Source organism: Leuciscus leuciscus (assembly GCF_965113295.1).
Source record: "Leuciscus leuciscus genome assembly, chromosome: 7".
Classification (NCBI taxonomy): domain Eukaryota; kingdom Metazoa; phylum Chordata; class Actinopteri; order Cypriniformes; family Leuciscidae; genus Leuciscus; species Leuciscus leuciscus.
The window spans coordinates 20,976,507-20,990,760 of record NC_138731.1 but is presented as its reverse complement, the minus strand read 5'-3'; the positions used below and the strand labels follow the sequence as shown (position 1 = coordinate 20,990,760).

General features: G+C 38.6%; 1 protein-coding gene across 3 annotated transcripts in view; it reads right to left on the bottom strand.

Annotated features, from left to right (window-relative positions):
* The window catches only part of pard3bb (par-3 family cell polarity regulator beta b), a 326,232-nt gene that overhangs the window by 105,646 nt on the left and 206,332 nt on the right, over positions 1-14,254 (bottom strand). For all 3 annotated transcript variants that reach the window (XM_082176476.1, XM_082176477.1, XM_082176478.1), the window contains one exon: positions 11,487-11,712. In XM_082176476.1, the coding sequence (XP_082032602.1) occupies positions 11,487-11,712 (226 nt within the window). The remainder of the gene's footprint in view (positions 1-11,486; positions 11,713-14,254) is intronic.

Genomic DNA, 14,254 nt, shown 5'->3' with positions numbered 1-14,254 from the left:
AGATCTTTAGCAAAAAAATATAACTTTTTATACTGTACATTATAATGCTACAATACCTAAATGATTGCAGTTTTTTGTGTTTTATTTTTAATTTATTGATTTGTTAAGTTTATTTAGACAAAATAAAACAATTGTAATATTGACAAGTTATCAGATGTAACAAAAATAATTATCGGCTTATCGGTATGTCAGTGCATCCCTATCTCAGGGTTCGTACACCTTTTCCAAGGTCAAATTCAAGCACTTTCAAGGTCCATTTTAAAGCTTTTTCCAGCACCTTACACCACCGTAAATTAAGTAACCAATACATAGTCAAAATTATTATTTCGTGTTTTTATCACATTAAAGGAGATAATGCTATAAACAGCTAAAATTGTGTTTCGTAATAGCAGAAGGATCAGATATTTAAGCAAATCACAAGTATCACTGTCTAAGTAGATACTGCCTATGAATAATACTATTATATTATAATATTCATTATATTAATGTCCAAATATTGCTTCCCAAATAATGTGATTTTCAGGCTGTAAAACTGAAGTAATTTCAAGGGCTGGAAATATGAAGACATAGGATTTGAACAGAAATATTTGACAGGCCTTGGTTTTGGGACACATTCTTGATTCTTAACCCAGAAGACTCTGACAGTGCACAGGCACCTGCCTGATAAATAGCCTATATTAATTGAAATAAAAAAATTTATTTCATTGCCAAGACATATACATTTATCTACTGGAATAGAGCAGTGTAAATATTGCATAAGGCCATCCTCAACCTTACAGTAGGCTACTTGTATGACACTCCATCTGACACGATTTCTGTTCAGCAATCAACGATTGTTGTTATGAACTGGGATAACGTTTGCAGGTTTTAATTTGCGGGTAGTTAACCTTACAGTTACTGTGCTGTAACTTTGGCTATGTTCACATATTCCACAAATGAATGTGCCATATCGGACATTCAATACTAACATTACATTATCACCGCTGTGCTATGACACCCATTAATTTCAATGGCTTTCACGCCGCGTGAAGACGTTTTGTTGCTGCATCGACCAAAGCGGAGCGAAGCATAAATCATAGTTAAAAATAGTTCAACTTTTGCTGCTGCGCTCTGTGGCGATTACCCGCGCGGCCAATAAAAACGGGGCATCCAAACAAGCGCGGAAATCAAAATGAAAACTCCACCTACTTTTGCTCTGGCCAGCGTAGCGCAAATCGCTCTGTATCTGAAGGACTACATTTTATTTCTCCATTTAATAAACGAACTATTCAGTCAGATAGGTATTTGTTGTGAAAGAAATAGTTACATTTTCAAGCATTTTATCCAAAATGTAAGCACTTTTCAAACCTTGAAAACACAACATCAAAATTCAAGCATTTTCAAGGATTTCAAGCACCCGTACGAACCCTGCTATCTATAAATATTAATATGATTGTTTCCATTTCCTGTGAATTGTATTGATCCTTACCAAATGATTGGGTTACACTTTATTTTGATGGCCCACTTTCTCCTAACTATAAGTAACTTTGCAACTACATGTCAACCAACTCTCATTGGAGTATTAGTAGACAGTAGTAGACTGCTAGGTTAGGGTTTGTGTAAGTAGAATAAGTTGACATGAACTGGCAAAGTTATTTTTAGTCTGTTGGAGGACCATCAAAAACAGTTACCATTGACTGGAATATCATATCAACTGCAGTAATTATTTCTGTAAACTTTCCAAATTTAGATTAAATTAATCTGACTGTGTCTGAGACTTAAGCTTTAGTAGTGAGAAAATTGCTACAACATGGTACAAAACCAACAACAAAAAAGTCAGTGATGGTGAAAATGCTATAGATTGGCCATAATGCTTCATAATGTTCCAGACGCCCTCTATGGACTCTGAATTTGGTGAAATGTCATAACCTGAATCCAGACTGAAGGTGGAGGTAAAACCCGTGAGGTCTAATCATACAAGCGGCGCAACACTAATCTACCATGTTCATTAGCACTCGCGCTGTACATCATTAGTAGTATCCACAGAGCACCATAATGGCACAAATTACACCGTCATCCTCAGCTATAATCACCCCACTTTCCACAGCCATTAAACTGAGCAAAGAAAGCCCGAGAATCCACAGAGACTGGAAATACAGCCCAAAAAAGGCAACGATACACACTAAAAGTGGGTTCGCTACTTTTGGGATTTGTGAAATATCTAAAACCGTCTCTATATTGTCTAAATGGTGATCTGCTTCATAAATCACCAAAAATGCATTACAGAAATGAAGCACAACAATATGATGAAATTAAATTAGGCTAATAGATTCTGATGGTTTCGCAAGACCTTGTTGCTCTCAAACTTTTTGATTTAAGAACCCTATTAGGCGAAACCATATGAGGTACCTGACCTCCACGGATCTAATGGTTCTTTCATTATGTCTTGTTGAATAGTTACAGTGTCACAGCTAAACCTAACAAATTTACAATCGAGACCAAGTAATCATCAGTCCCTAAAGAACCGTTGACCCTTGCAGATGCAAAACCATCTGCGACCATAAAGCTTCTGCCTGCCTGTCCTTTGAACATGAAAAATTAGGGTTTGTTTAATAAAAAACAGATTAATGCTTGTTCTGAATTAAAATACACAGCATTTTCAGTGATTAACCACTTTAATAATCGAAAATGAGTTTCATTTGGAGCTCAGGTACTAAGTGGATTCAACTCTCATTCGCATACTGTATCTTGGCCATCAGGATACTGTGAGGTCATGTGCTCAGTACAGTAAAATCTCTTTGTTTATACAGTACAAATAATGGAAATACTTCAGACGTTTGTTGTACTAGACAAGTCTGGGTTTGACTGGCACCATCCAGGCTTCAAGTACAGACTCTCTGAGCTACGTGGCAAAAACAACTGACCTCATATACACATGACATAACAGGACATGACAGGTGCTCGGCATGTTTCTGATTACTTGAGGAACATTATGGGAATATTCAACCTCAAAGACCTTTCAACTTCCATTTTAAAATGAGGAATATGAGTTGAGAAGACGGGCTTCAAAGAATTTCTCACTTGGAAAGGTGCAAATTAGCCTGAGATTACAGTGAGTGATGACATGAAAAAAAAGAGATGAAAAACTGGGTACAAATCTTCAGAACTACATTTGTCTGATGGAGAATCTCATCGGCAGCCTGTAAGCATAAGACACAAAGTAAATTCTATAAGACCCTCGGCACAGGATGCATATGATTATTATTTCCAGAAAGAATAAAAGCAATGTTCTTGCAGCTTCTATTAGCTCTTCCCATTCATTTCCACTTAATCTGCCATATTCTTCTGCTGATTGTTACCTTTCAGAGACTGGTCTAAGCAAGCCTGCCACATCTTCACTCTTTAATGTAATCAAAGGAAGAAGCAAGCCCATACTGGATAAAAAAATGGATAAGTCGGAACAAGAGGCTTAGCACATAGGTGCTACAGATGGGAAAAGAAAAGAATAAAAAGAAAAGACCCATTCAGCAGTGGGACACACAGACCCAATCACATATTCATGCCATTTTCCATTCATCCAATCATCTTAATCAGGACATTGCATCTTGGGAATCATAGGGGAGATGATTGAACTTCCATTAAAGAGGCCTTTTAGTGATTCATATGTAGATGGAGGAGAGAACAGCGGCGGCCTGTTAGCTACTGTATTCCTCCACTCGAACCGCACGCATGAACCTCCCGGTGATACTGTTACCATGGTGAACTGAAGACTGAGACGACCATACCCTTTCACAGAAATAAACCTATCTCCAGATCACAGCGCTCGTAAAGGTGAGGTGGGCGCCGGCGTGGGCAGCTGTCGCCATTGATGACTTACATGAGCATGGTTTTATAGTCCTAGTAGGGATTTTAAGAGAGGGAGGCCGGTAGTTGATCTAAATTCTAGACGCCCTATCATCTGATAAAGAAAGACCAGCAAAGTTTCTCACATTTAAAATGGTCCCAAGAGATATTTGGACACTTAAGTGATGCTTAAAAATGTCATTGCATTGGTTATAAAATATCAAAGTGGGCATCTGAAACCAGGTGTAACCACATTAACTATGCACATCCACTAACATTTGACAAACAAAATGTGTCACAATACTTTTTGTGAAATGTTATGCTTGGAAAAAATAAATGCCAGCTGTTTTTGTATTTTGTTATATAATGCAATGACAGTCATACATTTTTAAGCATGACTAAAGGCAATCTGAATAGGCAGTCATGTGTCTCTTTAGAGCTCTTGACGTGCAATGGTGTCAGGTTTTTGCTGATGAGTATCAGACTTTGTTGTTGACTTGATCTAACATACAAACATACAGCAGGAAAGACATTAGGAAATGTGTTAATTGAGAGAGAGAGATGAGGGACAAGGGGGGGCTGTCACTCCGTCAGCAGGTCTGTGAGGGAGGGATGAGGTAAGTTGCACCATCTGTGACTCCGACACTTGTTTCAGAAGCTTTTAGAGGCCATTAGCACACTCACTAAAGGTCACACACCAGTGCTCTCACACACACACACACGCACACACACACACACACACACGCACGCAAGGTCAAGCACATGCATACAGGCATATTCACATATAAATAATCACAGATGTACAAACATGCACATACACACAATAAATCAATCTCAGTCGAACTAAATATGAATTTGACAACAGATGAGTTGAAGATGCCGCCAGCATGTACCTGTCAACCTCACTGAGCATCATCCTGGTGGAACGGTGCCTTTGAAAGACAAAAGTAAAATATGACTATGACTCAACATTACTCCAGACTATGACTAAAATGCTCACAAACGTGACAAACAATAAATAAATAAATAAAGTGGCAGTGAATAAATAAAGTAGGTAGGACATCTTTATTTGAATTAATTAGTGCAATTAAATTGACTAATTGATAAATAATTGAAATGTTCTTCCTGCACTACTTTTAACACACAGGCATATACACTGCAGCTACATTTTGTCGTCACTTTACCTTCTGGTGTTCAAACCTTTTCTGAACAAACACAGTTTAGTAATTTACAGGAGTGACAACCGCATTCTACAACCAAATTAACTACTCAGGTAGTGATAACTGGATTTAAACTCTATGCAGTAGTGTTCAGAACCAAACTGAACAACTAGCTTTTAATGGATTTAAACGTCATTACTGTGTTTTTATTGGTCAATGTTAATGTGTGCTTGACTGGCGTCTTTGAAGTTTGCAACTTTCGCCTCAGTTTTCTCACCATCTTGCACAAAGAGTGTTGCATTTTCAAGACACTGTATCAAATTAAAAGTTCAACTCAAGACTTGAGCATATATCTGTTTTCGAATGCAAGAACAAGAATACAGGTGAACACCACCATAAAGTAGATGGCAGTGCTTCCTTCACTATTTGGAGTCTTTCATGCTGCACACAATAGTGATGCCAGCAAATGCATCATCTTATAAACTCATTTATTTTAATAAATCAGTTGACTAGATTTATGAATCCGTCTCAAAACTTTATTTTCACAAATTAATCATTCTTATAAACCTGTGGGCTTAATGAATCATATGAATAGATTAAATAATCAGTCTCAAAAAGTTTTTTTCCCTCCAAATGAAAAAAATATATGATCCATAAGTTATGACAACATCTGTTTTTACATTGCTTTAGCTCATCAAAATAAGTTAAGCAATTTTATACTTTTTTATAAGTTGTACACATTTTTTAAGTCAGTTTCATGTAACTTAAGTTGAAATGACTTAAACATTCAAGTTGATTGTAGGCTACTAAGTTTAAGGCAGCAACTTTTTTTTTTTACAGTGTATATGAACCAGTGGGTTTTAATAAATCAGATTGACAAATCAGTCTCAAACAGTAAATGAATAACTCTTATGAAACATTCTTTTGCATAAATACAATTTTAAGTCTTTTTAATAGTGTTTGCAAAAATTCTTCACAAAGAAAAGATCCGCTATCACGGCAGCTGTGGTGGAATTTGCTGGAAGGCAAAATGGCCAAGAGATGTGAGGAAAAATGAAAGAAGAGAGGCAGAAGAGTGAGAAAGAAAAGAGGACAGCTGGTGACAGAATGGAGGGAGCAGGCCTGCTGCAGTCTCTGTTAATGGCAGTAGCATGAGTAGTGAACACTTGTTCTCACTCTCTCTCCTCTACATAAACATCCGCTGGGAGAAAAAGCACTATCATTACACACACACACAGGAACTTTCTCTTTCATTCTCTTTCATTCCACCTCTCCACTCCATCCGTATCTCATGGTTTTCAGTTAAAAAAGCTGGTTTAGACAGACTTGGAAACCAGCTAACCATCTTAGTCTGTTTTTTTTTTTATTTCCCAGCATGGTACAGCACTGCCTTCAAAATTGTTTATCAAACATGGCTGCTCGAAAAGACACTCTGTTAATCTTTCGCCTTAAAAGGTAAAGCTGCAAGCCGCATTCCTCCCTCGCCTCTAATGGGAGACAGTCATGTGCTCGGGTCACAGTTTTACATGCGAGCCGAGAGGCTTTGAGGAACAGCAATTTTGCTGAATTGCTTCACATTAAGGTTAATTATGCAATATTTCATTTCTGATAAAAAGTAGCAGGGTTGATGAGATAAAAGTCTGGAAGTGTTTAACGCTATATGTAGTTTCACTGAGAGACGTTTAAAGTGTCTGAAAAGAAATGGCTCAGATCTGACTTCAAGAAAGATGAATAGGGATTACTGCAAAATGAGTAAAAGTAAAGTGAAGTAAAGTAAAGAAAAACAAAACAAAAAGACACTTCCAATTCAGATTGGATGATCCGGGTTGAAAGATATAGAAAAATGCTGATAAACACTTGTGGCTATGAGATGCAAAGCACTGTAAGCACTGTGTGTGCTGTGACATTTGCAACTGTAGGTCTCAAAGCATTGTGTGTTAGCCAGTGTAATGTGTGTGTGTGTGTGTGTTGTTAAGGGTGTGTGTTTGTGTGTCACAGCAGCAAAATGAGAGGCATTTGGCAGTCCACAAGGGCCTCCATCTGTCTGCAAGATGTAAAACATCCTAATGGGTCCCATCCTCCACCTGAGGCTATACCTTACCCTCCCATAGAGCTACTCCATCTTTGTCACATACACACCCACACAAGCTATACAGTTCTCTTGTAGTGCTAAATAATCAGTTTGTCACACAAACACACTATACCACTAATTTAACACAACACACAAACACACGCATTTAAACGTACTAACACTAAACAATATACTGTACACATAAAGGTGGGAAACACAAAGGGAGCTCAACTCACTGATTTCAAATGGAATCTAATATTAGCATTTTGCTAAGCTAAAATTGTGATACAGTGAGGATAAACATAGGCTACATAGAAGACACTAATATCAACTTTTTTATCAATACAGTACTTTTCAGCATTTGATGAAATAATTAATATCAGTAGAGTGCCTATATGATGCTGTCTAGGTAGGCAGCTCATAGAGCAACGGTGTTAGCTTAAACAGCCATGCAACTGCTATAATGCTATACATACCCCCCCCAAAAAAAAAAAAAAAGTGCTAATTCCTTACCACTATAGTGAAAACGAAATATTTTGACATTTTATGTAACTTTATAGTAAGATACTGGTGAATTTACATATCTTGGAAGTAAACAACAGGTTAACAATCAGTCATCCTACAATTTGACAACTTTAAATTTGATGGTATTTTGTTTGTTTGTTTCTTGTTAGAATTTGTTATCAGTACTTTAGGGTTTTATGTTGCATCTTATGTTCATGTTTATTGTATTATTAGTGTCAGGTGTGTTACATAATGGTGTTTTGTATTTGCGTGTATAACACTTTCTTTATATTAGTGTAAACCTGAGCTTGTGGAAAGGCTATTTTTGATGAACTCTACTTCAGCATGGGCCTCCAGCATACAGCGTGACATGAAAGGTTGATTTTCCTCTTTTGTCATATGTTTATTACCGAGCTACAGGGCACTATCCTGGCTTAATGTCCCAGATTTGCAGCACTGCTCTGACCCACAGACACAGCTACCACCAGATCAACATGGCCACAATCTGCAGAATGGACACTAGCCAGTGACTCCCACTGGGCACTAAGTAGTGGCCAGTAATATTGTATCTGAGCCAAGCAGAGAACAAAATACCATCCACACTGGCCAGCAAAAGATTTAACAGGCACATATAAAACAGAGATAGAAAACAGAAGAAGAAACTAAGCCAAAAAATAAACATTTCAACCAGACAGTGACAATGTCTATAGGGATTCTGACCTCAAATAAGACATTCATATTTAGTATTAGAGAACCCAAACTGTGTCTATAGCCTCATTGGCACACTAGACAACAAGATGGCTGACATTCAATTATACAAATCTGGTAAACACAGACTGAAATACCTCTCTCAGCATCTCCTAAATTAAAGGAATAATTCACCCAAAAATGACAATAGCATAATAATGAATTCATTCCAAACTGTCTTCTGTTCTTTTTGGAACATGTAAATTAACAGCATACATGTCGGTAACAACATAAGGATGAGCAACAGCAAATGATGATAACCTAAACCTAATCTCCGATATCTCCTATAATTACCTATCTCTTTAAACACCGTAAATGAGGACTGTTTCTTCATTGAGAGACACTTCAAGCACTCGGAAACACTCTCTGATTTACAGTTGGTGGGGCTAGAGGTCATGGTCCTCAAGGGGTGTACTTCACCTGCTCTTAACCTTTGAGGTCAGACATCACAAATACACTTAATGCTAATTGAAAAGAGCAGTCAATAATTGTTCATCGATCTACACAATGCTTGAGCTGTTTTAGACCCATGTAAAACATATAAGGACAAATACAAGGGGAATAAAAATGGAATAAAACGTGTTAAAAAAGTTTGTTGCGTCAGCCCTTGACATTCATTAAGAGCAGGTCACTTAAAGGAACAGTTCACCCAAAAATGAAAACTATCCCATAATTAACTCACCCTTAAGCCACCCTAGGTGTATATGATTTTCTTCTTTCTTTCTCCTAAATTACGGGGTAATTTTCACTTTTGGTTGAAATATTCCTTTACAATGGCCTATAATTGAACCAACTAAAATTACACAAAAAAAGAGATGAAACACAAATGCACATTTGGTAGAGATTATTCTCTTTGGAAAGTGATTCATTCATAACTGATTCAGGATAATGTTTATACGAGACTACATGAGACAGTGTTCTCTACCACAAGGTGCTTTCCAATTCAACTTCCCAAACAAACATTATTAACTGCTGACTGTCAGAGTTGCAAAATAAATAAGCTTATGACGCCAAAAATTAAATAAGCCCAAAATAAAAATAAATAAATAATATGAGCAGTGGAAAAAAGACCTACACACAGAGAGAGAGAGAGAGAGAGAGAGAGAGAGAGAGAGAGAGAGAGAGAGAGAGAGTGTTTGTGGTAACCTTGACAATCTGACAGTTCCAAAGAATAAGGGTTTAGGGTTTATGCAGACACACAACCTCACAATGAAAGTCATGTTAAGCAAAGACTCATCAGTTACTTTAGACAGCATAGTAAAAAAGCTAAGCAGGAATGTTCACAAACTTATGGAGAATTCCACTTTTCTATAAACACATTTTCAGTCCATTTAATCCATGGATATTTGGCCCATGCAGGGTGACAAGGCAATCTTGCAGCAAAAAGATTCTAGGTTACGTCAGCTTTAAGCGAAGGCTGTGTCAAATTCCATGGCACGCTACGCCACCAAACGCCTCTTGAACCCACATCTCTAATCCCCGCTGCCATCCAAATATAAATAAATAAAACTACGGTGGTTTTCAATAACCTTTACATTCCTCACCCCATCAACCACTGACAAGCCAACACATAAACGCTTATCACCTCAGAACAACGGTGCGCATTAGAATGATTGCATGGGTGCGGGAGGAGAGCTGGCCGCAGTGGGCGCTCTGGCAGACTCTCGACAGACACACGGAAGAGGAAAAACAGTGGGATCAGGCCGAGTCAGACCGAGTCGGATTAACGGAAGCGAGAGCCGCGTCGTAGCCCCCACTTCCTGACAGGTCGAGACGGTTCACCTTGAGAAAGACACCAGCTGAATCATGTTCTCCGGCTGTTTTCCCTCTCTCTGCTGTTTCTATTTCTCTCTCTCTGTTGGAATATTCGGCGTGGTGTGCTTTTCAGTTTTCCCGGCAGCCATCCAAATTAAAACAATTATAGAGCTAATTGCCCGTTAGGTGGAGCCTGCCGGGGCGTCCATGCTCTGATTTGTAGAATCACTCATGCGGGTCGTCCTCCACTGTGATGGAGCTGCCTGGTCTTGCTGGTGCTGGAGCCAGTGCCGGCCGGCCAGTCGATCGACGGGCAGATGGGCAGGGGTTGGCACAGGTGCCCACCGTGATGCAAATTAGGCTTGGCACTGGTGTAGTGTGAAGACAGGGGAGATTGAGCACTGTGACGCAGAGATGGCGTGCCATATGGAGCTGAAGCTGACTACTCTGTTTACCAGCGGTCAAAGTCAGTTACATACACGCAAGCGGGTCGAGACACTTTCAACCGCGAGCATGAGCCAGCAGAGCGTCCCAACAGCAACTCGAGCCAACATTCCGCCACACGACACGTGACCGCCCAGCGACCCAACACCACAGCTTAGCACGTGTCAAATGAACATCTATACTGACCTTTACATGTGTGGGAGAATCTTTTAATTAAACCACCCTCAAGCTTAAAAGAATTCTTCATACAAAAATTAAAATCATATGCAATTATTTACTTACTTTTATGTTTGCTCAAAACCTGTATGACTTTAATTATTCTGCAGAACACAAAAGACTGTTTAAGAATTGTGCTGGTCTCGCTTTTGAGTTTTTAAGTTTTTAAGTTTAAAAAAAGAACGCAACATTTTTAAAGTCATTATTTACCGGACACTTGCCATAACTCTCCTTAGAAGTCATAAGTGAAGCAGCGACATCATATTCTTGAATGAACAGCTCTTTTGAATCGGATCTCTTCAACGAATCAGTGAATTCAATGAATTGTTCGTTCTCCAAAGTGGCTACCTGATTCTCGAATTCAACTCACTTACTCAATCCATTCGCAACAATTAACAGGCTCACTGGGAAGATAATCAGTGAATAACAACTTAACATTTTGGACTATTTGTCACAAGAAAAATTACTTCAGATGATGAAGACAAGTTAAATAGTCCATCTTCATGATATTTTTTATTATGCTTTTCTGTCTTTTTGAAGCTAGAAAGCTTCAGTCCTTGCACTTGCATGGAAAAAGAGTGACCAAAAATATATTTCAAAGCTTCTCCTTTTGTGTTCCACGGAAGAAAGAAAGTCATACTTGAGTAAATGGTGACAGTATTTTCATTTTTGGGGAAACTCTTAAGAGAGGCAACAAAAAACAACAAAGACAGAAGAGTAGAGGGACAGACAAAAGGAAATACAAACACAAAGAACTGGGGTCTTACCTCAGCAACCCAAATCCTTTCTTCTTGGTCTTCTTATCCAACTCATCACCGACCTCCTCTGATTTCTTCTTCTCTTTCTCCTTTCCTTTGCTTTTCAACTTGTCTTTCTTTTTGCCTTTGGCCTTCTTCTTTTTGTCTTTCTTGTTCTCCTCATTGTCTCCCGCACCTTGTCTGGAGGAGCCACTGACCGGAGTGTCTCGTCCAGAGCTCTGGTCGGACCCTTCATCTATTTCAATACAACAAGCAAACATAAAATATGAACATATACTGTAGTTCCCTAAAATTGGGCAGCATAACCAAAATATACATATTTATTGCACATTTCTTCTTGTGTTTATTTAACAAACTGCACAAATGTATTTACCATGGTATAAACAGCATAGCAAAATCTCAACTGGCTGACAGATTTCTATATTTACTCAGTATTTACCTTCAAACGGCCTAGTGCTAGTGTGGCCTATATCTCAGTTGGAGTCGAGGAAATATTAAAGATCTCTTCATAGATATTTTTTTCCAGCTAATCTGCCCTGGTGCATCATAAATTATCATAATCTGGAGAAAAAAGAAAGAAGTGATGCAGATAACTGGATAGAAAGAGGCGGAGGAAGAGGAAGAGAAAGATTAGCATTGGAAAAAGTGGGGGGAAAAAAGGCTTGGGTAACTGAGGAACCTGCTGACATAACCATCTGTTACTGGCTATCCACTGTGGGGCACTGTATGTGTGTGTGGCGATCAATTGCGGCTGCATTATGTGTCTGCGCTCTGAGGTTTGTCAGATGGTGGCGGTGGTGCTGGGAGCAGATGTACGTTTACCAGGCCGCCTCAGAGAGAGTGATAAAAGAGAGATGAGGAGACGTGCGAAAAAGCATCAGTCTTTCATAAGCCTCACAGCGGCCATCTTACTAACCCTCCACTTGTAGCTCAAGGGAAGGTCCAGATAGCCCTGTACGCTGTGATTTATTGATGGCTAGTTGTATCTTACAGGCCAACATATGACCAGGGAAAAGACAATTAGACCGTTAAGAGACAAGTGAGATCAGGGCTGGAAACCGAAAGATTGCTGGTTGACTAATATGTTTTTCAATGGCCGATATTGAGGCGTAGAGAGCAGGGTGACCAATATTTACACTTACAATGACAAACTACATAGAATTGCGAAAAATAACTGAAACATGAGACAATATTTCTCAAAAGCTTTTGACAAAGCTGGTGGCATAACTGATATGAGGCAGAAATACCAAATCTTTTAATTCGCCAAGCTGATTAATCGACCAATTGACATAAAATTTGCAGTTATTTGGTTCTTGCACATGCATTCTTCCATTGATACCAATGTATCAATAATCGACAGTGTAAACTGATATGTGAATGTATGACTGTTATGAGCCAGACTTGTTAGTGAATCCAAACACACAGTTTAGTCCAAATTGTGAACAAATAACTCTAATGCCGGCTTCAGACTACACAATGTTTTTGTCTGTTACGACACTGTATCAGATTATGCGATTTTGACTACTAAGTTCTTGTCGTGTCATTGAGAAGAAACATGTCAGACTACACGTTACTTCCCGACCAATCATCACTTGCCGTCTTTAACGATGTGCGTGATGTCATAGAGAAGGTGGAACTAGTGACTGACTTCCAGAAACAAGAGTGTAAACACTACCGAAGCACTGTGTTAGCTTAATGCTAATTCCAGTACCGGGTTGCTGAAGCGCCTCCACTATTGTTCACCAGCATTTATCTTTTTTCACTCTGTCATGGTAAACCATTGAGGAAACATTATAAACTCAGGAGTATTGTTGCCATAACTCCATGAACCTTTCGCATAATTTCACCTTGCAGCACCAATACCATCATCTCGTTTCGCCATGATTGAAAGCTGTGTACGGAAGAGCGTCTGTGCTCATATTGGTCAACTCCCCAGATGTGACGAAATAAAAAAAAATTAAACATGCTAGTTTTTTTGTCGTGACATAGTGAAGCATTAGAGACGTGGTGTTGGCTGTTGTTCACTATGACACACTATACAAGATGAAACAATCGATTATTGCATTCCATTGTCGTTTACAAATCACCACAACACCCTACATCAAACTGATCGTGCCAAAATCGGGTTGAGATCGTGTAGTCTGAACCAGGCATTAGGAGCAGTTCACATGAAAACTTCTCATTAAATATTAAAATCAAAAGCAGTATTGTTTTAAAAAAAATTTTTAAATGTTACGACCATTTTTTGTTTTAGTTTTATTTAATACGGTGGTTCTCAACCAGGAGGCCTCAGCAAACTGCCAGGAGGGACCAATAAGTCTTAAAATGATTTTAACTGAATTATATAAAAACAATGAAAATGTTAACACAAACACCAAAAATAAAGATTAAAATGACATCATATTTGGGGTTTATTTATTTCTACTACAAGTACTAACATGCGGAGAGCTAGGATTGCCCCTGTAACTTTTACGTGGAAAAGGAAAACAGGAAAGTCATGAAAAATACACATCTCTTACTTGGTGATAAAGAATATATTGCATTCAGTATGACTGTGAACCGGTTCAATATTGAAAGACAGATAAACAAAATGAAAAAAAAAAAAAAAGCATGCAAAACTCTCTGAGCCTCGCCTACACAAACGAGTTCGAGGACAAGTCGGTTCTTCCGAGGCTTAGTCCAAGGCCAACAGCAGCATCCGTTTCCCCATGGCCTGATTTCTACACAAACAAACACCGATTCGCTGTTTAAACTAGCATTGAAGCGGGCGGCTCGGT